At 43.7% G+C, this 22,578-nt stretch overlaps 2 protein-coding genes across 6 annotated transcripts in view; both read right to left on the bottom strand.

The window, feature by feature from the left end:
- mtnr1aa (melatonin receptor 1A a) overlaps positions 1–2,419 on the bottom strand; it is a 31,891-nt gene extending 29,472 nt beyond the window's left edge. The window contains exon 1 of the mRNA XM_046418432.1: positions 1,942–2,419. Within this exon, the coding sequence (XP_046274388.1) occupies positions 1,942–2,125 (184 nt within the window). The 5' untranslated portion in view covers positions 2,126–2,419. The remainder of the gene's footprint in view (positions 1–1,941) is intronic.
- A 9,639-nt stretch (positions 2,420–12,058) lies between these two features.
- The window catches only part of fat1a (FAT atypical cadherin 1a), a 73,105-nt gene continuing 62,585 nt past the window's right edge, over positions 12,059–22,578 (bottom strand). For 2 of the 5 annotated variants that reach the window (XM_046418461.1, XM_046418446.1), the window contains 10 exons: positions 22,215–22,437; positions 21,986–22,120; positions 21,670–21,827; positions 20,344–20,812; positions 19,408–19,561; positions 19,131–19,241; positions 18,344–18,984; positions 17,313–17,450; positions 15,378–15,413; positions 12,059–14,282 (listed from right to left, as the gene is read on the bottom strand). In XM_046418461.1, coding sequence (XP_046274417.1) covers positions 13,603–14,282; positions 15,378–15,413; positions 17,313–17,450; positions 18,344–18,984; positions 19,131–19,241; positions 19,408–19,561; positions 20,344–20,812; positions 21,670–21,827; positions 21,986–22,120; positions 22,215–22,437 — 2,745 coding nt within the window. In that variant the 3' untranslated portion in view covers positions 12,059–13,602. Of the gene's footprint in view, positions 14,283–15,377; positions 15,414–15,840; positions 15,901–17,312; positions 17,451–18,343; positions 18,985–19,130; positions 19,242–19,407; positions 19,562–20,343; positions 20,813–21,669; positions 21,828–21,985; positions 22,121–22,214; positions 22,438–22,578 lie in introns of all 5 variants that reach the window. The other 3 variants (XM_046418470.1, XM_046418454.1, XM_046418480.1) reach the window with 2 other exon arrangements.

The raw sequence follows: 22,578 nt of genomic DNA on the forward strand, positions 1-22,578 counted from the left end.
AGCCAGCCTTTTGTGAAAACATTCCAACAGTGATGAAAGTATGAATGGGAAAAGTTTTAATATCAATCAATATTGTCTGCCAATTTGCAGACAATTTGCCAGCAGCAGCTTTGTGAAAATTGTAACCGCCCTAAGTTAGGCATGCGCGTCTTCAGAAGTTGAATGAAAAGTAGCAGATACACTTCAGAGGCATGAACGTGAGGAGCTGCGTCATCAGGCTACACGGGACTCGTTAGTATTCACGGACAGTTTTACAAAACGCAATTAAGCCGAGGGTTTTTTGCTTTTTTTTCCCCCATCGGCTCCTTTTGATCCTCAGAAGTTGCACGTTTCCACAGGAAGCCCGTGTTGAATTCAGCAGGGCAAAAGAGACAACTGAATTGTCCAATGATCTGAATAAATAAATGGTGTTTAGCTCATAGCACTCAACCATATGCAACATTAAAGTGTTTCATGAGCACATAATGTACGTGAACCACGTGCTTGATTAAGTTCCCGCTGCTTGCCGCTTCATTATGACCTCCTTACATGTGATTAGCCGTAATTAAGGGAATAACTTCAAAGATGCAGTTTCCTAAATGTATCTCTCCTCTTGTTGCACAACTAAACTCGCAATGCCACGACTTGGCAAACAACACAGACACACTTTAAGTTTCGCATCTGTGCTACAAACCGCTGCGTTGGGAGCAGCTGTATCTGTCAAAACACTCAGCAGAGTTTGCTTTATCAAACGTTCACTACCATAAAGCAATGAGAGCTTCCAGAAATCTCAGTAAGAAGCAATCACATCCTTGTGCAGCCGAGATAATGCTTAATATTCCTCACAGGGGCTCTGCGCTCTCTCTGTCCACATGATGGAAATCCATTCTGACCCTAACATTTGTGCGGTGAGTGAAATGGTAATGTCAGGAGTGTATTTAGCAAATCACCCTACTAAAGCCTCCAAATGATGACAGCAATGATATGTGTAGCTGCCAGTGTGTGTGTGTGTGTGTGTGTGTGTGTGTGTGCGCACCTCAGCAGGACAGGAGTCTCTTGGGTTTTCTCGGCACAGCTCTGTCCTCTGACTATTAAATTATGAGCATTTTACCACCTTCAGTGAGCAAGACAAACACCGCTTTGTCGATGTTGTCTAATTGAATCCACAGACCATATCATAATTAAATTCACAGGGAAGTGGGGTGTATATTTAAAAACACACAGGGCACACGTTTCAGCATCGACCCGGTAGCTTAATACATAAACAAAAAAAAAAATCTGTTGTCATTATCAATATTGAATTAAAGTGGCATCAATAGTGGCAAAGCGTGGGAAGCTTTAGTCCACGCAGCGGTGGGATGAGCGCTGGGCTTTCCCCGTGGCTTCCAGGCTGTGACAATGATTGCCACAGTGTTTCTCTTCGCGTTTGCTCGCCTCTGCCTGCTTCGCTGCCCGCGCACTTGGTGTAGGTCAGTGAAATTATGTCTGCTTCAAAAGTCGGCTACAGCAAGTCGAGGTCGATCACAAAGAGCCGCTGTGGTGAGGGACTGTAGGCTACAGGAGCCACAGAACAGAAACATATGAAGACACGAAGTGTGTGTGTGCTGACATTTTATATGGCGGAAAGTACATTTTTAATTAAAAAAAAAGACAACGATAACCTCCCTGACTAGGTTGTGGCGTGGAGTTTACTGGTGGCTCGGACTTCTGAAGACCCGCTCGCCGGTAAAGATGGACAGCCGTTAAAAATGACATAAAATGTTTCCCTCACTCACAACAACACAGCGCATTAACATCACGATATGAAACGCATTTTTCACTTCATGAAACTGCGCGTTACTCCAACCTTACAAGAGACTGGTGACACTTTAAAGAAAGAAAAAGTGACAGGAGCTTTTTGTCGTCTTGTTTTGACTTGACTTTAACAGCGCGCACGCGCACTCCTCCTGACTTTGGACTCACCTGCGTTCCTGAGCTTCTTGTTCCGATACACGGAGAAGATGACCAAGAGGTTGCCCAGGATGTCAACCACGACAGTGAAGATGAGGAAGCACCCCAAAGTTGTGGTGACCCACGGCGGGCGGTTCAGGACGGCGTCACTGGGATCTGGCGAGGAGCTGTTCAGGTGAGACCCATTTATAACCATTGTACACGGTCGCTGAACTTTCTCCACGGACCCGTCCTTCAAAGCCCGGATTTCGGATTCGCCGGTGGTGGGATACAACAGCCTCCCGCGGCTTTCATCTTCATCCTCTCCAAGCGCGCTTCTCCCCGCTCTGCTCCCTGGACTTGCCCCGGCTGCCGTGGCACACCTCCGGTAGTCTTCCCCTCTCTGTGGTCGCCTCGGTGTCACTTCTGCACCCGTGTGCCATTCACTTCATTTGTCGGTACGCATGTGTGATATGAAGCCGCAACTTCAAACCTCCTCGGCATGTGATCAAACAGTCCGGAGAGGAGCGGTTTTATTTTGAGGGGGAAACACTGTCACCTAGTGGCCGAGAGGTGGAAAAGCAACTTAATGGCTCGGAAAGCGTCCTACTTCTTTTATTTTGGCGGATGCGTGCTCATTCATGGCTCTGCGGTCGCTCGCTTCGCTTTATTTCAGCAGCCCATTCATTATCATTTAGAAGAATCATTCATGTTTTTCCGTCTCTCATGCTGCAGGAGAAAACCCGCATATAATTATTATTAAAACAATGTCAGACTGTTTCACTTAACCCGCATGGATTTTCGATCATGTGCTGACTGAAGGTGCCTTTAATTTATTTACATTTTCCCGGTTGAGTTTAGTTTAATCCTACTTAATCAACTTTTGCCCATACATTTCCGCCGGATGTGTTTTTTTCCTCTGTATTATTGAACACATTATCTATTCTGTAGGTTATAATAAAACCTCAGCCTAATGCATAATATTTCCAACGGGGTCAACGAGAGCTCTCGCGCCTCCATTGAAATGCTCAATAGAACAGTTTTGTCTGAGCATCCCTGAGAGTGGGCGGAGTTTCTATACAAAGAAGGTGCGTTATGCTATTGTTAGTCAATGATGGTCACAATAAATGGGTCAACCCCCCCGCGCACACACACACACACAGTTTATTGAGCTGTCTCACAAAATGACAGTCATTAAAAGGGTTTATTTTAATCTACAAACTGAACCCCCAGCCCACCACCCCTGTCATCAAGTCCTTATTATCCTTTTCGACCTTAAAATGAAGTTAAAATGATTAGAAATGCGTAAAAAATAAATGCAATGAACTTTGATTTATCTTTAAACCCTTCGGGGTTGATGTTCTTTTGTCTCCCTGACTTATTTCTCATTGATTTTTGCTCTAATCTACTTGCACGTTTGTATGTTTTGTCAAAGTCTGATGAAAAACGTAATTCCAGTTTGTTTGTGCTTAAGACTTATTGACAGACCCACTAATGACTGACAGGCATAAGTTACAGATTGTACTGATAATCTGGACCAATTTATGACAATCATTATACTTAAACAGCACAGTAACAACTAAGACTGTCGATCTGTGCTGACTTTGTAAGTCAATATCAGTTAACATCTGAGTCTGTGCTCAGTAATTCTTCTTCTTCTTCTTCTTCTTCTTATTTTCTCTGCTGTTGTTTGTTTTGGAAGCATATTTCTCTTATGTGCAAGTGCCGTAAACGATACGGCGGCCTTTGCTGTTATTTGGGGGAGACCTTCATCTTTCATGCCTTTCTGTCCCTAACAGAATCAGGATGTTACTACTCGACAACATCCCACAATGACTGGCCACAATCATCTTGAGCCGCCTTTTGAAATCTTCCCTTATCCTCCCCCTCGTTGCCTTCAGTCATATAATTCAAAGATACAAACTGCTCATTATTATAAATAATTTGCGAATCGCTTTCTAGCAAAATGTGATCGCTGTCTCTCCTCCGTTCATCTCTCTCTCTCTCTCTGTATTACATTTCAGGTCAAGCTGTTCTCTGCTGGCAGACATCGATCAGCACTCGCCGTCATCTTCGGTGCATTCAAAACACATTACAGGAAGCCCTGCCAAATATCAAAATAAAGACGATTAGAGCAGTTAGTGAGAGAGTACAACAGATATAGTGAAAGAAACGGTAAATGAGCTAATTCGTTAGAGCTGCTCACACTTAAACACTGCCTGTCAGTTAGGGAACGTACTGCTCTTTTGGTGTTGAGGATGTTGTGGCTTACAGTGAAATGTTTCGCTCATTGCAAGTCAGGGATTGTCTCATTGGATCCATGAATATCCCTGCTGTTTCACATTCACAGTTACTGTGTCAGCTTCACGCAATCATTTCATCTGCTCACTTTTTGTGTGACGAAATACTGCTGTTAATTGTTTTGTTTTGGGGTTTTTTTTGTAAACTTTTCAAAAGGGAGCCCTGTTGAAATATTTGTCAAAATGGTATCCAAGCCTCAGATGTCTGGGTTTGTTTTTCTCATGGCAACAGTTTACTGATATTTCAGGGCCTGCAGGTTTAGCATTGACTCCCACTGGGCACTACTTTCCATTCATGTTATTTCAGCACCAGCTGAGTCACCGACAGGGAGAATTCCCAAACTTGAATTTGACCAGAACCAATGAATTGTAAGCAGTACATGCTGAGACTAGATTAAAAACAAATATTTAAGTCTCTGTTTAGCTGCACTTAACCTTATCGTTAACATCTGTATCCTCACCTCCACCTGCATATTGGAGAATGTGTTTATTGCCTCCTAATGTATTAATAATTAGATACATGCTTAAAGATTTACATTCCTTCTGCTATCAAACCGGAGCCGATCCCAGCTGACACTGGGTGAGAGGCGGCGCTAAAGCCTGGACAGGTCGCCAGTCAGTCACACGGCTGACACTGAGTGGAAGTCAGCCATTCACGCCCACATCTACAGGCAGTTTTAGAGTTGCCAAATAATGTGACTTGCATGTCTTTTGGACTGTGGGGAGAGGCTGGAGCACCAGGAGGCACAGGGAGAACATGCAGACTCTACACAGAGGACCTCCTGCTGTGAGACGGCGGTGGCTAACTGCTGCACCACCGTGCTGCCTCCTCAAGTTAAGCAATCTTTTGATTAACGGTAACACTTTTTCTGCAGTGGAGTTGGCCTAAATAAATATTTTGTAATAAAAATCAGTGTGTTATTATTTCTTGCCGGTGCTCAGTCATCTTGTAGAAATTCCACATGTGAGCTATTGCTCAGGAGCCCGTTTTCCTTCACCTGGAGCTTTAGCGTCAGGTGCCAGAGTTTTATTTTCAAAGCAGGATATATCACATACTACTATTAAAATATAAAAGCAGAGTGGGCTGTCAGTTGGTTAATTCCTGGGCTCTCTGTTGGAAACATTTATGAACTCCTCTTAGTGCCCGCACACGGACATGTTTCATCAATCAAATTAGAGTGTCAGTTAGTATCAAAATTTCACATCTGCTGGAGGACACGAGTGTAGAGGAGTTAGGAGCAGAAGGCTTAATAAAATGTAGCTTTCTTTCTTTTTGGAAACCCAATGTTTGAGTCAAAAGTATATTTCGCCAAAATATACCCTATAGAGACAAAAGTATCCAGACAGACCTCTTTATGGGACTGTGTTTCAGGGTTTGGGCTCGGCCCCTTACTTCCAGTGAAGGGAAACCTTAATGCTTCAGCATACCAAGACATTTTGGACAATGCTATGCTTCCAACTTTGTGGCAACAGTTTGTTGAAGGCCCTTTTCTATTTCAGCATGACTGTGCCCCAGTGCACAAAGCAAAGCTCCATAAAGACATGGTTGGATGACCATGACCTCAACCCCATCCAACATGTTTGACATGAACTGGAACAGAGATTGCAAGTCAGGCCTTTTGGTCCAACATCAGTGTCTGACCTCACAAATGCTCTGCTGCATGAATGGACAAAACTTCCCACAGAAACACTTCAAAATCTTGTGGAAAGCCTTCACAGAAGAGAGGAAGCTGTTATAGCTGCAAAGCTCTCTGTGTGTTTAGAACGCAATGTCTTTAAAGTCCCTGCTGGCATAATGGCCAAATGTCCCAGTACTTTTGTCTATATAGTCTATATGTCCTACCAGTTTATCACAGAAACAATTTGACTGTAATTGTGTAGTCGAAACTGTTTCCTCCTGTAAATGATTAGCTGATATGTCCTGGGTCCACCTCGTATCCTGTCCCTCGTTTGGCGCCCACGATTCACTGTTTTCCCCTGCTGTGCCTTTATAAGCAACGCGAGCAATGAGGCTTTTATCTAATGGATTTGAATTTGAATTGAAGCCTGTTCATAAATCGGTAATTTTAGCCGTCGAGGAGCAAGCACAGAACACGTAACTCGACCCAGGACGAGTAATGAACAGGAACCTGAGAGCGAGAGAGACATAACTGCAGGGGATGCTGTGTTTTGTTGTGACTCTCGTGCTTTTAGGAAAGCTGCTACAAGAGAAAGCCAGTTTAGCATGTGCAGCATAAATATGCATGTTCAGGTGTGTGCTAGTGTGAGGTAGTCCAGGAAAGTAGTCCGTATTGCACTTGTAGCCTCTGAGTAGCTAGAATAGGGCTTAGTCCCGGGAGCTCGAGAAGCCGCTGCTCTACTGTGCACCGCCATCTTGAAAGTCAGGAGATGCACCTAAGAACACCTGCTTTGTGCCACATTGCTATTCTCTTCTTCTGTCTTTAGAAGAAGAACATGAGACCAGGCCAGCGAGTAGTTTTTGTAGTTTATGCCAATGAAGCGTCTAAAGTGAGTTGGACTGACAGATGAGCGGACGTGTGCTGTCTTCTTCATAAACACCCCCGGAGAGGCTTGTTCACTTCATTGGCCGTGTGGAAGTGAGAAAAGTGAAAGGACAGAGGCGTTGTGTGTGGTTTCATCACGCCAATCGGAGAAACGGGTTCAAGAGTTTTGTGTGTGTGTGTGTGTGTGTGTGTGTGTGTGTGTGTGGTGGTGGGGGGCGTTGTAAAGGCGAAGGGTGAAAGAGTGGGAGAGAAGTGCTGTGTGTGTGGGGGAGGGAAAGGGCAGATTCACACGTGATGAGAACAGGAGGGTGCCGAGAGGACCCCCGCCGCCACCACACACACACACACACACACACACACACACACATTCCTGCTCGCTTCTCTCATTTGAGAGAGCTGTCAGCAAAATGAGGGAGCGGAGACAGAAGTAATGTAATGAGAGCGGTCTCGACACAGCCTCGGCATGTCTCTGCTGCTTCACTGCTCATCACTACATCCCACAGAGAAACAAGAGTGTTTGCTTTTATCTGCTCTGCTCCTACCCATCCTCATCCTCATCCTCATCCTCGTCCACGTCCACCCCACCACCACCACCACCGCCACTCTCTCTCCACTTGGCCTGTTGCCATGACAACAGCGGAGCTCCACCCAGGAAAGAGATGTATACGCTGGTAGAAAGAGGATTATTGGGGTCAGTGGTCTCCGCGTGCGTGTCACTCTCTCTCACACACACACACACACACACACACACACACACACGTTTTCTCACGGCACATGGCGACGCATAAAAACATACCAATACAGGAAGTGATGTGCTCCAGACTGAACAAAGACAGACAATTAGTTTTGTGTTTTTGTTTGTTTAATCTGTGGACTCTCTCACCCCCTGGAGAGTTCAGTTTTATTTTCAGCACATTTCCAGGTGTTTTTAAATTGAGACTGGTTTATTTTTAAATGTCTGGATTATTTATTTATTTATTTATTTATTTATTTGCCCTTTACTTCTACATTTTCCTTTTGAAACCAATGAGCAGGTTTCTCAGTTGTTTCAAAAAGTGGAAAACTCCAGTGACTCACTAGCGAACGGGAATAGTGCGAATAAATAATGAATGATCACAGTAGAAGGAGAACGAGCTGATGTATCCTGACTTTTAGTGGCTAAATCTCCTCCGCCTCGTTCAAACTTCACATGTCCAATTTATGAAACAGGTTTTTCTATCAAAACTTTGTCACTAACAGCATTGGGACAAATTGGAAAGTTGATCAGCCTTAATTTAAGATTCATTTGTATGTTGTTTGGAAAAGCTTGGAGGCGGTTTGAGACAAAAGTCTAAGCTTAGGAAGGCCAGGGTCAAAACCAGAGACAGACCAGTCTAACAAGGGCTCAGGCAGAGTCCTCAGACCGCGATCAGGCACTAAGTCGGGCAGGCAGAATCACAGGATCAGCCAGGCCTGCTGGGAAGCTGTGTGGATGCATACTGGACAGTCAAGTCAAGCCAAATCTGAGAGTGGAGATGGACCAGCACACTAATAAGGACAAATGGGAGCAGGTGAGTAAATTGGCAGGTGGTCAGGTGATGTGAGTGTCAGGACGGGGTTACTGCAGGGCAGGAGGGAGCAGCAGTATTTCAGCAGTATTTACACAAGACAGTGTGTCATTAATCACCCTCTCTCAGACACCTCTGTTTGAATTGAGCTGATATCTGAAATGGTTGATTTTTGAGTCTTGTGCACACATTATGTGCAAACACAAAGTCACAGTTTGAATTATGAAAAACTGAAAAAACTGCTGTCAGACGCTCTGGATGACACTGACTGCTTTAACTTTCTGTGAGAACAATTTTAATGAAGTCCATGAATGGCAGGCACACAAACTTCATGGATTTGTTTCCTCTTTTAACTGTTTCCTTTCAGAGGGGCAGAAGAGAGAGACGGAGGGAAATAATGCAGTTTTCTGCCACGTTTTCCTACTAACTGATCCATGAATCAGCTGATTTGTGTTCCTCTGTTCAGCCAGAAGGATCCCCTCAGCGAAATGATCTGATGAGACTGCACGTGTGTCTCTCTGGGTTCCTCCACTGCCTCTGAGTCGTCCTGTCCTCCTTCAGCTGTCACATGCAGCCATCTTGTGGTTGCCGGACAGCATTACAGGCTCACAGCCTCCCGAGTGGATTAACCGCGACCCTTGAAGCAGAACTCCTGCTTTTCCTACAGAACAACGTTTGCGATTCCATTGTATGAATAATGCATTAATAGGCATAAGAATCTTAATTTATATAATGGATAAACACCTGGTGCCATTTCCAGGAAGTTAATTGGATCCATCAAGCATGAGATTAAGCAGCACATGAGTGGTTGCAAAGTGGTTCGATTACCAACCTTTGCTAGAGTTTAGAATAAGCGTTTCTCCTCATTATACCTCACAGACTGTGGGGCTGCTTCATTCCACCTGTGAAATCTGAGCGCTGCTTCTCAGATGTTTTTTATTATTATTTTTTTATTTTGCACCTCAGTTGAGAAGTAATTGGCAGTTGACACTAATTGGTCTTGGCAACAGCATCTTCTTAGGATGGAAAATGTGCATAAGTGGAGGAGAAATGTATAGACACACCCCAGAGCTAATTGTTTAACAATCAGAGAATGTCATCTGCACTCCGATGCTCAGACAAGCAGCGCAGCATCACAACACCAGCTGTCTGAACGCACGTTTACTGAACACGTACTCCTTTATCTTCAGGCCCAGGTGAGGTGATGCTCGGCTCACGACTTATTCATGTTCAACCAGGATGAGTTCAGATGTACTTCCAAAAGTGAGGGGGAGGAAAAGAGAAAATTACAAGACTTAACAAAAGGTTACAAAATTTGTTTTTGGTCAAAATGAACAAAAGTACATCGAAGAATAAAATGGTGAGAAATGAGTCACAAGGATGTGACTCAGTGTTTGCAAAAATGTCTAACTATCCCTTTAAATTATCACGTGCAGGCTTGAATTAATGATAATGCAGATTTATAAATGCAGATCACAAGTCACCAGCAAAGGGTAGTTATTCACTTTGTAAGTCCACAGGTCTGCTGTTATAAATGTTATTCACATGCATGCGAAATCCAATGTTCACATGTGAAAATGTGTCATTCACTTATTTACTTATAAGTGTGATTTTTCTCTTACGTGAAATGTAAATTTCGGATGCTGGAATTTTTCATTCATACGTGACAAAAGTCAGTCATTTGTGAAAATGTCTTTAAAACTGTGGTTCATGTGCCTAAATGCTGCATCATGATGTCACATGTGACATTTTCATAAAGTGAACACTACTAGGGCACCGCTGTCTGTGTACAATCTGAAATTACAATCTGAACAGCAGGAAACACTTTGTGACTGTACTATAGCTTAAACTGAAAATGTTCTCAGTCCTTGGTTCAGCAAACAGCACATTTAAGATAAGATAAGATCATCCTTTATTAGTCCCATAACTGGGAAATTACAGTGTTACAGCAGCAAACAGGATATAGAGGGTGCAAAGCATGCAGGGATAAGGGAAGGATGTGCATTCAAAAAGAATAAATACACAGGAAACAAGTACCTGCAGCTGTACACAGTAGAGAACAGAAAAAGACTATTCGCAGTTTTGATTAGTGGATGGATTGATTATTGTACCGATTTGTTTCAGGAAAGACAAAGTATGTATGTATTTTAGCCAGTAGTTACTTAGAGAGCCCTTAAAGTGATACTGAGGTTTCACTCAGTGTGCACAGCAGACAAACTCTGCAGCTCTGTGGTTACAGCAGGCTGGTGGCATGAGATGATTCATGAGAGGCTGAGGAGAGAGAGAGAGAGAGATGTCTCGACAGCAGTCAGCCCGTAACAGCCAACGTGGACTGACTCCGGCTGTCCCCACTGAAGGTCAAAAGGTCACCTTCCACTGCGGAGCCAAGCGGGAATAACAGTCGGACCCGCGACGAGCCGTGACCTTGGTCAGGCCGGTGCACGGAGCCAAGGCGCACAGAGCGCAGGCCGACTGCAGCGGTGAGCCGTGCCTCGAGGTATCAGGGTCACGTTAGTTTATCGGCCTCGTGTGAGATGGCCGAGGGTTTATTGATTCAAGCAGCCACGGGGAGTCAGAGGAGGGAGGCGACACCAAGATGTCAGCCCGGCCTGAATGAAGATGGGACTGCGAGTTGGTGATTTCAACTCAGTTACATGCTGTTCCTCCTTTTGTTTCCCCTGATGTACCGAAGCTCTGACAAAATCTCTTTCGACAGTTTCTCTTTAGTGACGTGTGATGATGTTTGCACCAAGTCTGTGAAATTTTATGCTGCAGAAGTCCATCAAAATCAAAATTTTCTTCACGTCTTCTCTATAATTTGATCCACTGTATCATTCTGTATCATTTGGTGACTATGACAAGGTTCAAATCCCCAGAACTGGAACAGTTTGTTTGGCTGCATGCTTTGAGTTTGAGTTTTTCAGGCATTATCTACTCACCCGTCGTGCCGATGGAAAGCTGGATGAAGTTTCACAGCAGTGCAGCGAATGCAGAAGAAACTGGGTGGCTTTAAACATAAAAACAAGCAAGCAAACAAACAAAAGAAAAACTGAAAACGAGACTTACGTTACGCCGGACGAGCTGCATGGAGCCATTCTTTTTATTTTAAAGTCCCCATCTTCTTCCCCTTTGTTAAGCTCCAGAAATGTTTTGTGGTGAACAAAACTCATGTTCCATTGCACTACGGTCATTTTGCACTACCCTGTCAGCCATTTGCACTACTGTTTATACTGTTTACACTGATGTTTATATCATCTACTGTTTTTCTCTTATATTCCACTGTTTTTATATTATATAGCATTGTTTATATTTATATTTATTTTGTTAGGCAATTGGGCTTATACTGGGACCGGGGAAACTAATTTCGTTCCACTCATGTTCTACGTGTGTGAAATGACAATAAAGCTCCTTGAATCCTTGAAGAAACTTTGCTCAACTCCCTGTGGGCGAGAAGACTGAGCTCATTTTTGGGCGAACTGTTCCTTTAACTTTCTGACTCTTCCAGAAGTTAAAAAGTTGCATTGCTCTTACTGAAGTAGTATTGCTGCAAATAAGGTTTTAAAATATCACCATATATCTTAGTTACCTCTAAAAAGTTCTAAAACTTCCTAAAAATGATTACTTGCATGGAAACATAAATCCCGAGTCTACACTTTTACTACAACATGTGACCTGTTTGTCAAGTGTGTACTCGTATTTCAGTGTTTACAAGCTACAATAACAGGATCACTACGGACTTCAACAACTTGGTTCTATCTCGAAATTTAATTAGGAAATAATGGCACACGGACAGCAAAGATATTTTTTAGGAATAATTTATTGCCAGTAGGAAAGCGTGAGCTTGTGGCAGTATTCAATAAAAACCTTAACAAGACCATAGCATTGCTCACACACACATAGACACCTGAAAAAGTCACGTGTCCATGGATAACTCTGCACTATAAATATATTGGGTCCCATTTTCTTGGTGGAAAAATAAAGAGGTTCCAAAGTCAAAATTTACAAACAAACAAATAAAAAAAAAAAAAAACAACAACACAAGAATATGCAGTCGTTCACTGAAGACCCTTTTTGAAATGCGCAGGAGACAATAAACTTTACGAGTACAATGTGTTCGGAAAAGCCACGCTCTTTTCTTCTCTCTTTTTTCATGTTTCTTTTTTTGTGAATGTAAGCACAGTAAGGCTGATAATGTCACACCATTTAACTCTTATTTTTTTTTTTTTTGTTGTTGAAAATAAAAAGCATAGAATATCTACAAAACCTAGTAAACTTTAAAATCAAAACTGTACATTTAAATTTACAATGAAAATGAGGACTGGTAGAAAACATTTTGCTTAGTTTTATTTATAGAAACAAAGATACTGTGGTGGAATATTCTTTTTTTTTTTTCCCCATGATTCTTTTACTGATGTACACTGAAATGTTGATCCTTCAGACAATCCACTTCCTGTGTGCGATGACAGTCACTGAAAGCAATGGCACGGCCAACTCAAACAGGCAAAGAGTTGGACTGAGTAGATGTTAGGACGCTACAGAGTCTCACCTATAGCTTCAGGAGATTTTCTCAGCCTTCACAACCAGTCTCAATGACCCCGGTGTTTCTCCTCAATTCACCGTGTTAATGTCAATATGTGTGTGTGTGTGTGTGTGTGTGTGTTGCCAGATTGGTCTGATGTTTTCCAACCCAGTAACTGCCAACAATTCATCCAAATATGATCTATTTTAAGCAATGCAAATGAATCCAGAAACAACAGCAAAAAGATTGCGGTTCATCACAACTTTTCAATATGACATAATAATAATAATAATAAAACAATTCAAGTGTTCACAACTGCGCAAGAACGCAGAGAGGAGGCTACATTGTACAATGCAACTGTAAAACTGTTGTCCATTTCTTCCCTCTGCCATAAAAATAAATTAAGAAATGTAACTGGACAGCTCAAGTAACAAGAATGATGGTTTTCGAGCCAAACAGATAATGATGTTGTAATGCTGCAAGCACAGATGTTGATGAAAAAAAATTATGTCATATCAAAGATGTGCCGGGTGACTGAACGCGTTTGCTGGACTAATGAAGTCAGTTTCTGGATCTTCTTTCATTTTAATGTGTTTAAAAACTATCCAAACTCATGGTAAACTGGCCTAAATCATCATCCACCCACCAAAGCCCCTTTTACCCTGCGACCCAAAACCGACCAGCGGGTCAGGAAACCTCCCAGTCTGGCAACACTGTGTGTGTTTTCTGCATACACGTAACTGTGCACGTTTAGTGTGGGTGGTGTGTGAAGGGCTAACATAAGGTATAGCTGTGGGTTCAGGCACTTTTGTTTGGATCCAGTGTCAGACTTCAGTGTGCTGTTGGGAGTCCAGCCCCGGGATGACCAGACGCTCAAAGTGGCCCTCGTCGCCGCTCTCGTAGTCGCTTATCATCACCTCTGACTCCTCGCAGCACGCCGACATGTCCGAGCACGAGGCTGTGGACGTGTACAGAGACATGGACATGTTGTCCAGAGCTGAGGAGTCAAAGTCCCGACTACAGCCCAAAGGGTAGCCCCCTCTGTAGCCACCGGTGCCCAAGGTGGAAGCTGGGGTGGTGGTGGCTGAGGTGGAAGTAGCTCCTTGGCCCTCGGTGTCGCCCGTGTCACTTGCGTACGAGTGCTGTGGCAGGTACTGGTTAAGGCTGTAGAGCTGGGGCAGGGCTGGACGCTGGCGGACCCCGGGCGAACCTCCTGGACTGGTCGCAGCTGGGTCCAAATCTTTGCCCAGGGGCCGCAGCGTGTCGCAGCGGTCGCTGTACTCTGGCAAAGGTGGCGGCGGCAGGTCGTCGTTTGCTGGGAAGTCTTCCGGCGGCGGGGGGAAGTCGCTCTCAATGTCGAAACCGCCGGGATAGTAGTCGGTGTCGATGGCACTAGGGTCACTGTACAGAGGGGCGGGCGACTCCACAACCTCATACTGTGGAAACTCCTGGATTCCAGGAAGTTGAACACTTGGCATCCAATCAGATGTGTCCCAGTGATATCCTGTTTGATAAGGAAAAGCCCGATTAACAACCGTTAATGTTCTGCACCAAAGCTCAATTAACATTCACCAAATGTCATGGTGTTAATATTAAAAACCAAACCATGCAACAGTAACACAATACGCCACACCAGCACAGTGAGTTACTGTTATAAACACTTAACTTCACACCACGCGGTGACAGCAACACTGCAGACACATTCACACACTTAAAGACAAAGTGAAATAAAAGAAATGTGCTATTCAAGATCTATTTCTGTCTCCCCGTCATATTTACTCTGTTATCTCTTGATACATGCCAAAATGTGTGAAAATAAATAAATATATATAGATACATATATTGATTAATCATCTCAGTGCATAGATACATTTATCCAATCAAATGTGATTTTGGTCCCACTAACCCCGACAGACAAAATCATGATTGCTGTCCCGCTGCACCCTGCAGTCCTCTACACCTCTGTCTGTCTCTACAGCGTCATACTGCATGACCACATTAGTCCCCCCCGCCATTCAAATCTAAAGAATCTGCTTTAAATCCCTCTTGTAACTACACCTCGCTCACATAACCTGTTGTACGTCACATTACCTGAAGATAAAGAAGCTTGTGTTTTACGCTGACTTGGAGGCAGACTCGTCCTTCCTTCCATCCCTATTTTACAAATTTCAGCTTAACTAAACCTCTACAGTAAATCTCAGTGTTTTAAATGTTTTGGAAAAAGCTGCCGTAAATCCTGGGACAAACTCTGAACAGCAGTAACACAGACACACAAACACAAACATCCATCCAGTCAATCAAATTTCCAGTTAGTTGCTGGGCAAAATTTGATCGTATAACACTTAGCATTTTCTTAAATGTTGTCACAGCATCAAAGCCATGCACGCGAATGTTTTGGGGATTATAAATAATCTTACAGAGTCTGATGTAACACCTCATGGGGCCACTGATGCAGAAAGCACTCAGTGTCACACCAGTTTGGCTCTGGAGAGGTCATCCCCCTCCTCATTAATCTCTGAGGTTAGTACTTAAAGAGTTAGCAGGTGGGTTCGGGGCAACACCAGTGAAAACAAGGCAAAACAAAGATGTAAAAAGTCACCTCTTGGGTTCTTGAGATCATGAGCCAAAAAAGACTCTTTACATGATGCGAGGAAGAAGAGAAAGAGAGAAAGAACAAGTCACGTTAAAACCTGAGAGGAAAGAACAATCGGCCAAGAACACGAATGAAATGAGGGCAATGGAGGCACTGAAATAATGATAAAGAGTGTGACAGGACAGGACTAATTAATGGACAACAGGTTTGCCATTTTCTTAAACAGACTTCTTGAGGTGTGTAATCAAAAATGGGAAAAAATTAACATCGTGACTTGACGGTAACACATCTGTGCTTGTTTAATTTGGTATTTGCATATCTTTTTTAATTAGCCACTGGATCTAAAAGAGGAACACGTCAAGGTTGTATGAGGTTTGTCAGTGTAAGATAATGGCAACTCTACAACCTACACTTCACATCCCAACAACAAGGACAAAACTACTGGCAGATGGAGGCAATAAAAGAGTACCTTCTCCTTCCACCGTGTCAACAACAGAGTTGACAAGGTGGATTACTGTCACTATGGAGGCTTGTGAGAGGCAGGGGAAAGCAGAGTGGGTGGGAGAGAGCTAGCATTAGTAAGAATGCTTTTATAATTTGTCACCAAAAAAAGAAAAGAAAAGGAAAACAAATAGCACATATGGAGTTCATGATGGTGGGGCCGATGCCAACACAAGTGACACTTCCCACAAATGTTGCTGTCGTTGCGAGGCACACTCTTCATTTCCGTGTGTGTGTGTGTGTGTGTGAGATGATGGTGGTGGTGGGAGGTCATGGCTGGCACAAGACAATGGTGGGAGGTGACACAGTGTGGGTGGATTGGGGAGGGTTGGGGGGTTGGGTTTTTATTTGTGCAAGATAACACATGACAGCAACATACTGAGATTCTACGGGGAGCCGTTGACAGTACAGATGGAAGAATCAGTGAAATTCCCCAGAGATATAAACACATTTCCAACCCCAACACAGAGAAAAGCCTGTGCGTGTTTAGGCAACAAACTGAGAAGATGAGGAAACAGAATATGACCTGTTTAGGAAATATTCAATTACCCCTTCAATTTAGGATTCATACTCATACAGGACTGATCTAATTTTCGAGGTAAGAAATGAAGGTTTTGATGACTTATGAGCAGCACAAAACCCCATCACGATGTCCCAGTCACGACACCACGTAACAAGTGTGATATGAAGACGAAATGGCAGAACGTAACATAAGCGTCTATACCCTTGTGATATGATCCTTGATGTTTGCTTGAAACATCGGTTTGTAGCTACAGTTTAGGAAAGGAAAAACAAAACAAAACAAAACAACAACAGACAAACAAAAAAAAAAAGAAAAAGCATGCTTGTAAAACGAAAATGCAGACATCCGGCAAAGTCAATGAAGTCGTGAGTGATTTTCAAACACAACTTAAGTCATCAAACTCCTTTTTGAAGGCAGGTAAACTGAGAGGAGGCAGAACAGACAACAGGGTCAGGATGTTTTTGTTGTTTAAATATATATAATCCCGGGAGAATTACACAGTACAAGTAGTTGTGATTGCTTCCGTCTGTACCGGCAGTGATTGAGGACTTACAGGCAGGACCCCCTATTTAAAACCTTGTTCTGGATCTGTGGACTGATTTGATCCATATGGGAGCTGAAGCCCCGCAGCAACAAGAAAGAGAAAAAGAACATGTGACCCCAGAGCCACCATTTGGGCCATCCATTCTGAGCATGCCAAGAAACAGTGTTAGCATAAAAATCAACAAGACTCTACAAGACAAAGGTAAAACAGCTGTAAAAATCCTGCAGGCTGATCAAACAGAAGGAAAAAAAAAGCAATAACTCATCACAAGCACAAAATGGCATCTCATACACATTTTTCGCACTACGCTGTCTTGTTAGTTTTTGTGCAATAACTCAGAAGGACTGAAATAACGTTCTGAATGGCAGCGTACCGTTATCATCACAGGACTCTGACTGGAAGGAGCTGAGGGACTGGACCTCAGACATGCTGCCCCTGGTGTTGTAGGGGTGACAGGCACTGTCCTCCACAGGCTTCTTTGTCAGGCACGGGTCCAAGTCCACCACTTTAGCTGGAAGAGAAAGCACAGTTTGAGTTAAATTAGCTTGTAACAAACAAGTGTTTGTGGGATGTTGTTTTTTTTCTCCAACACTTAAATTGCCTAAATCACATATAATAAAATCACATTTATGTTCAATTAACTGTCCTCCACTGTTATGCATGAGGACAAGCTCTCCACATCTGTAAAACCACCACGGTTTTCTTAAGATTTATGTTGGAATTAATCTGGTATCACTTTATTTTGGGAGTCCATTATTTCCCAACAACTTCCTGGCAAGTGTCCTGGAAAGAACTACATAATTTGGTATGAATCAGAGAGAAAAAAGGGACAAAGAATTCACTGGATTATATTGAATTTATGAGCTGTACTTGTTTTCAAGTGGACAAAACTTTAAAAGCAATTTAAATGCAAAACAATATTAACTCAGTCATTACTTATTTTTCAAAACTTTAATGTCCATATATGCTAAATTGTATGCCTGCCTGTACAAACATTTACAGGTTAAACTAGCAAATAATTGGAACTGTTTAACAGGAAATGAACCAATTACAGCCTGCATCTATTTCCCCTATAATTACTACCAAATTACATCCTTTCACGGAAACCTCCATGAAAATAATTAGGAAATTACAGACCCATAAAAATAGTGTTACCAAGAATTTCACTAAATATCATCATGATGCGATGGCGCTGAAATCCAGTAATAACTGATCTATCCGGTCCTATTCCTGTGGAAGCTCATGACCATGAGTAGGGTACAGCTTGACACACCCATACTAAAAATGTGTGCACCTACATTAAAGAATGCAGCAAACATCATAACAGTAAGAAGTGAACTGACCTTCCACGCAACCCCTGCCTAAGCAGAGACAAGTAAAGCTGCAACCTCAGAACAAACTTACCATCATAATCATAGTCCCAGTTCGGCTTCTGGATTGAGTCGCTGTCTGAGACTGAGTTGGAAGGAGGCGGAGGGGGGAGATTGGGTGCTACGCTGCATACGGCCACGGTCTTGCGGTGTCCATGCACAGAGTCTGGGTTGAAGGTGCTGAACTCCGGATGCTCCGGGATGGTAGAGCCCTCAAACGAGTTCCTGTCCAGGTTGTTTCTTGAGTCGCTCGGAATGCTGGGAGTGTAGGAGATGGGCCTCACGGGTACCTGAGGCGGGATGTCGGAGTAGATGTTCTTGTTGAGCTTGGCGTCAAAGTATGGTCTCTGGAGGAAGGAGTGAGGCACGTTTGACCCTGCAGTATGTTTGTCATCGTCGGACTTTGCCTTGCTGCGACAGGCCTTCTTGCGGATGATGATGAAGAGGAGGACCAGGATGAAGATGCTGGACACAAAGACCACAATCCCAATCACTTCCTCCAGGCCGATGTTCCAGGATGTGGAGACGAATTCATTGCGGACCTCAGCTCGCTGTTCACAGATCTGCCCGCTGAAACCCAGCGAGCAGTTGCACTTGTAGGAACCGTACGTGTTCTGGCACTGGCCTCCGTTGGCACAGGGGTTCTTTAGGCACTCATCGACATCGCTCAGACACCTGGACAAATACATCAAAATTTAGCAAGGTATGTTTGAGGGTCACATACTGCTGATACAAGAGATCAGACTTGTCTAGTTGGAGATATTAATAATAATATAATTTTCTGAGTTCACTTTGTGGATTTGAACTCAAACTTGACATACCTGTCTCCCTGGAAGCCTGCTTCACACTCACATACTGGACCATCCAGACTGTCAATGCACTTTCCACTGTTTTTACAGGGGTTGTCTCTGCAGTACGGCCCCAACTGGCATCTAAATTCAAAACAAATGTTTGTTAAGCGACCCAAAAATATAACACGTTTTCGCAGTGTGCAATATGTGTTTTTGCCCTTGTCTGGATTCATCACACACATGTGCAAAAACATCAATGCTGCATGCCTGTGAATAACTTGAGACCCAAAAGGAACAAGTGTAATACCTTTGTCCTGAGTACTGTCCTCTGCACTGGCAGTAAAATTCATCTGCATGAGGCACACAAGTGCCCCCATACAGGCAGGGGTTGGAGGCACAAGGGCTGATGCCAATCTCACAGTGGGTGCCCATGAAAGAGGCAGGACACTTACAGAAGTAGCCTGTGAAATTCAGCAGAAACAAGAAAAAGATTCATGAAGACAAAGATGCTGAGCAAGTGAACATTTTGAAACTATTGCAAATTCTGAAATCAAAGTTCGGACACAATTGCTGGGTGGGTGTGGTAAACAGATAAATGTCAGCCAGGCAGAAAGGCCAGGGGGTTAAAAAACATTACTGTGACTTTTGCTATAATGATTCGCTTTATAAATTCTGCATAATCTACATTAATTCAAACAGTACAGTGACAGAACCGCGATATGCTTAGCACAGTTTCTTCTTGTTTTAAGTCGAGCTGATGTTACTGAAACTCAACACATCCTCAAAGAAGCCTTCCAGGGATGGTGAGGTGCTATGCCTCCTGAACCTCAGTTAGGTATTTAATGTAAAACACATGCAGAAGTGCTGAGGTTGCATTTAACAACCAGCATTAACTGCAAATTAGTGCAGCACAGGAGCACAGGCCTTACAAACAGAAGATACCTGCCCCTAATAGCAGGTCTTAAATAAAAGATGGGTTCACCTCTTTAGTCACTACACTTGGTTGTGAGTGGCAGATCAGAAGCTTTATTTGATTTGGGTGCCGTAAATTTCTTTCCTGCCCAAGCAACACATGAGCAAGAAAGAAATTTACGGCACACTAAATCTCTTCCAGACCTAAGAAAATGTACAGGCGCTCACGTAGTGTAGCATAAAAAGAAAAAAAAAAAAAAAAAAACAACTTCAAATGTAAGCCATGTGAAAATGTGAGAGCGTGCAATGAGCTGAGCAAGACATTAAGTACCTCCATTAGGCAGCGAGGTGCAGCTCCCTCCGTTGGTGCAGGGGTTGCTTGAACAACTCTCAGCAGGTGCAAGTGCACAGCCTGGAGCCACGTCGACAATGTCCTCCAGCACAGCGTGGGCCCGGTGAGCTTTGGTGTTGAGAGGCAGCTCCTGGCCATTCAGGCTGATGGCCTCCATGCAGCCACGGAGCCCGTTGGTGACAGGCAGGCTGCGTCCGTGGCGAGCCGAAGCGTGCTGGCGTACGTGACCGCCAAAGTAAATACTGTTGTCAAGGTTTAGAGTCCGCAGGGTGCCTGGTGCTGTGCCTGAGGCGGCGTGCACCCGGTCCAGCACGAGCTTCGCGTAATTACCATCCACCTCCAGCGAGACAGTGTGCCACTCCCCGTCGTTGACCTGAGCGCTGTGGACTGACACAAGACCCGGGCCACTGCCACAGTCAAACTTGTACTGCAGGCGACCGTTGACAATCTGCAAAGCGGGTGAGAAAACAAGGAGTTAGAACATGACAAATACTCAGAATATAAATCGGATTCTAAGGAGATAACTCATCTCATCACATCTGCTCTTTGTTTCCCTTTTTGATTAACACTCCACAAGATTAAAACTTGGGCGGAGAAATCGTAATCAAATCATCAAGTCACTGTCATAAATCAATGTCTGACACTGTCATGAATCACCCCCCTCCCATCAGAATATCAGTGTGCATCAATTTATTGCCATGGCATGAAATAATTTATCTTCATAAAGCAAACAAATTTGCCTCAATAATCTCACATAATACTGATTTAACAAGGAAACCTGTTTGTCTGCTCTCTTCTGCTCTACATAAAATGTGCAATAATTTGGAGATATTAAACCTTGTGTAGCAGTCTGATAAACAATAACTGCCTTTTAGACAGTCAGGTTTTAGTCTACAGTCTGGCGTGCAGACTGCTATACCAGACAGACTCTAAAAGGAATGTGTGGAAAACTGCTTTCTGTTTCCCTCCCAGTACTAAAATAGCTCTTTTTTTTCAAGCCACCACAACATTCCCATAGTCCCTCATGTGAAACAGGTTTCAAAAATGGCTTTTTGAACCCTTCAGCATTGCTGGTTGGTACGCATGGTTCTGTGGTCTCATGGGATGGCGGGTCAGTTATGTTTTTATTAAGCCCTTCCGATATGGAAATACAGCGAAAAGCTAAGAAATGCAGAGGGACAGCCAGTCTAGACTTAATTATGATAAGCGAGGTTATTATTCCAGTTCCTGAAGAGGTTGATGGAATAAATGTTCTGTTATGGCTGAGTAATAAGGCTGGACAAATTTACATTTAAACAAACACACCTCGAGGATGCTGTAGTCGGTCCCTTTAGCGTACATCACAGTTGCGTGGCTGGAGAAGGTCCTGAGCCTCAGAGACAGCTTCATCAACTCCTTGTTCTCGTTCTCCATCAGATGGTATTTCACATAGCTGCTGCCGCTGAACGTCAGTGAGTGGCCATCTGACAGGAAGTAACAGACATGTATGACAGGAAGAGCTGGGAATAAGTCTTAAATAAAAAAACACTCAGCATAGTCTCGACATGATTTCCGAGTAGAAGTAACTGGGCGAAGGACAAAGATATCTGGAAACGCAGATTAAGAGATGGGGTCGTCTCACCGGAGCATCTGCCCTTTTTGCCCTCTGGACACACACAGCTGTAGATGGTATCTTTAGGATCTTCTGCCACACACTCCATACCCTCAGGACACGGGTTGCTGTCACACATGTTGTTCAACGCAGGACATCTGCCACCTAAATGCCAACACAATTCCACTTAGTATGGGAGTCTCTAAACAGTCTCTAAATCTAAGTAAATGTGTGTGTATGCCAGGTGTAATCAGTTTACTTTCACACTGGCAGGTTGCAGTTCTCAGGTGTCGTGGGGTAACGAAGCTGAGGCGAGCCGTGCTGTGAGTGGACACGGCGGTCTTATCCAGGGAGATGATCTCGTCGCAGAAACGCAACGGGCATTCCAGACCGGCACACAGCTTCTGCACCACCCGCACGATCCGAACCCCCGTCATCTCCTCGATAACCGCAGCAGAGGAGTTCAGCTTACGGAAGACCACCTGAAGACAAGTGAAAGGCGAACACCAAAAGACTCACACGGCGAATCCGACGAAGCAACATGCGAAACACGAGTAGAGTCCAAACATAAAGGAACCAAAATCATATAAAGTGATCGACGGATCTATTTTAAAGAAAAATGT

This window comes from Scatophagus argus, chromosome 2 (genome assembly GCF_020382885.2).
Source record: "Scatophagus argus isolate fScaArg1 chromosome 2, fScaArg1.pri, whole genome shotgun sequence".
Taxonomy (NCBI): domain Eukaryota; kingdom Metazoa; phylum Chordata; class Actinopteri; family Scatophagidae; genus Scatophagus; species Scatophagus argus.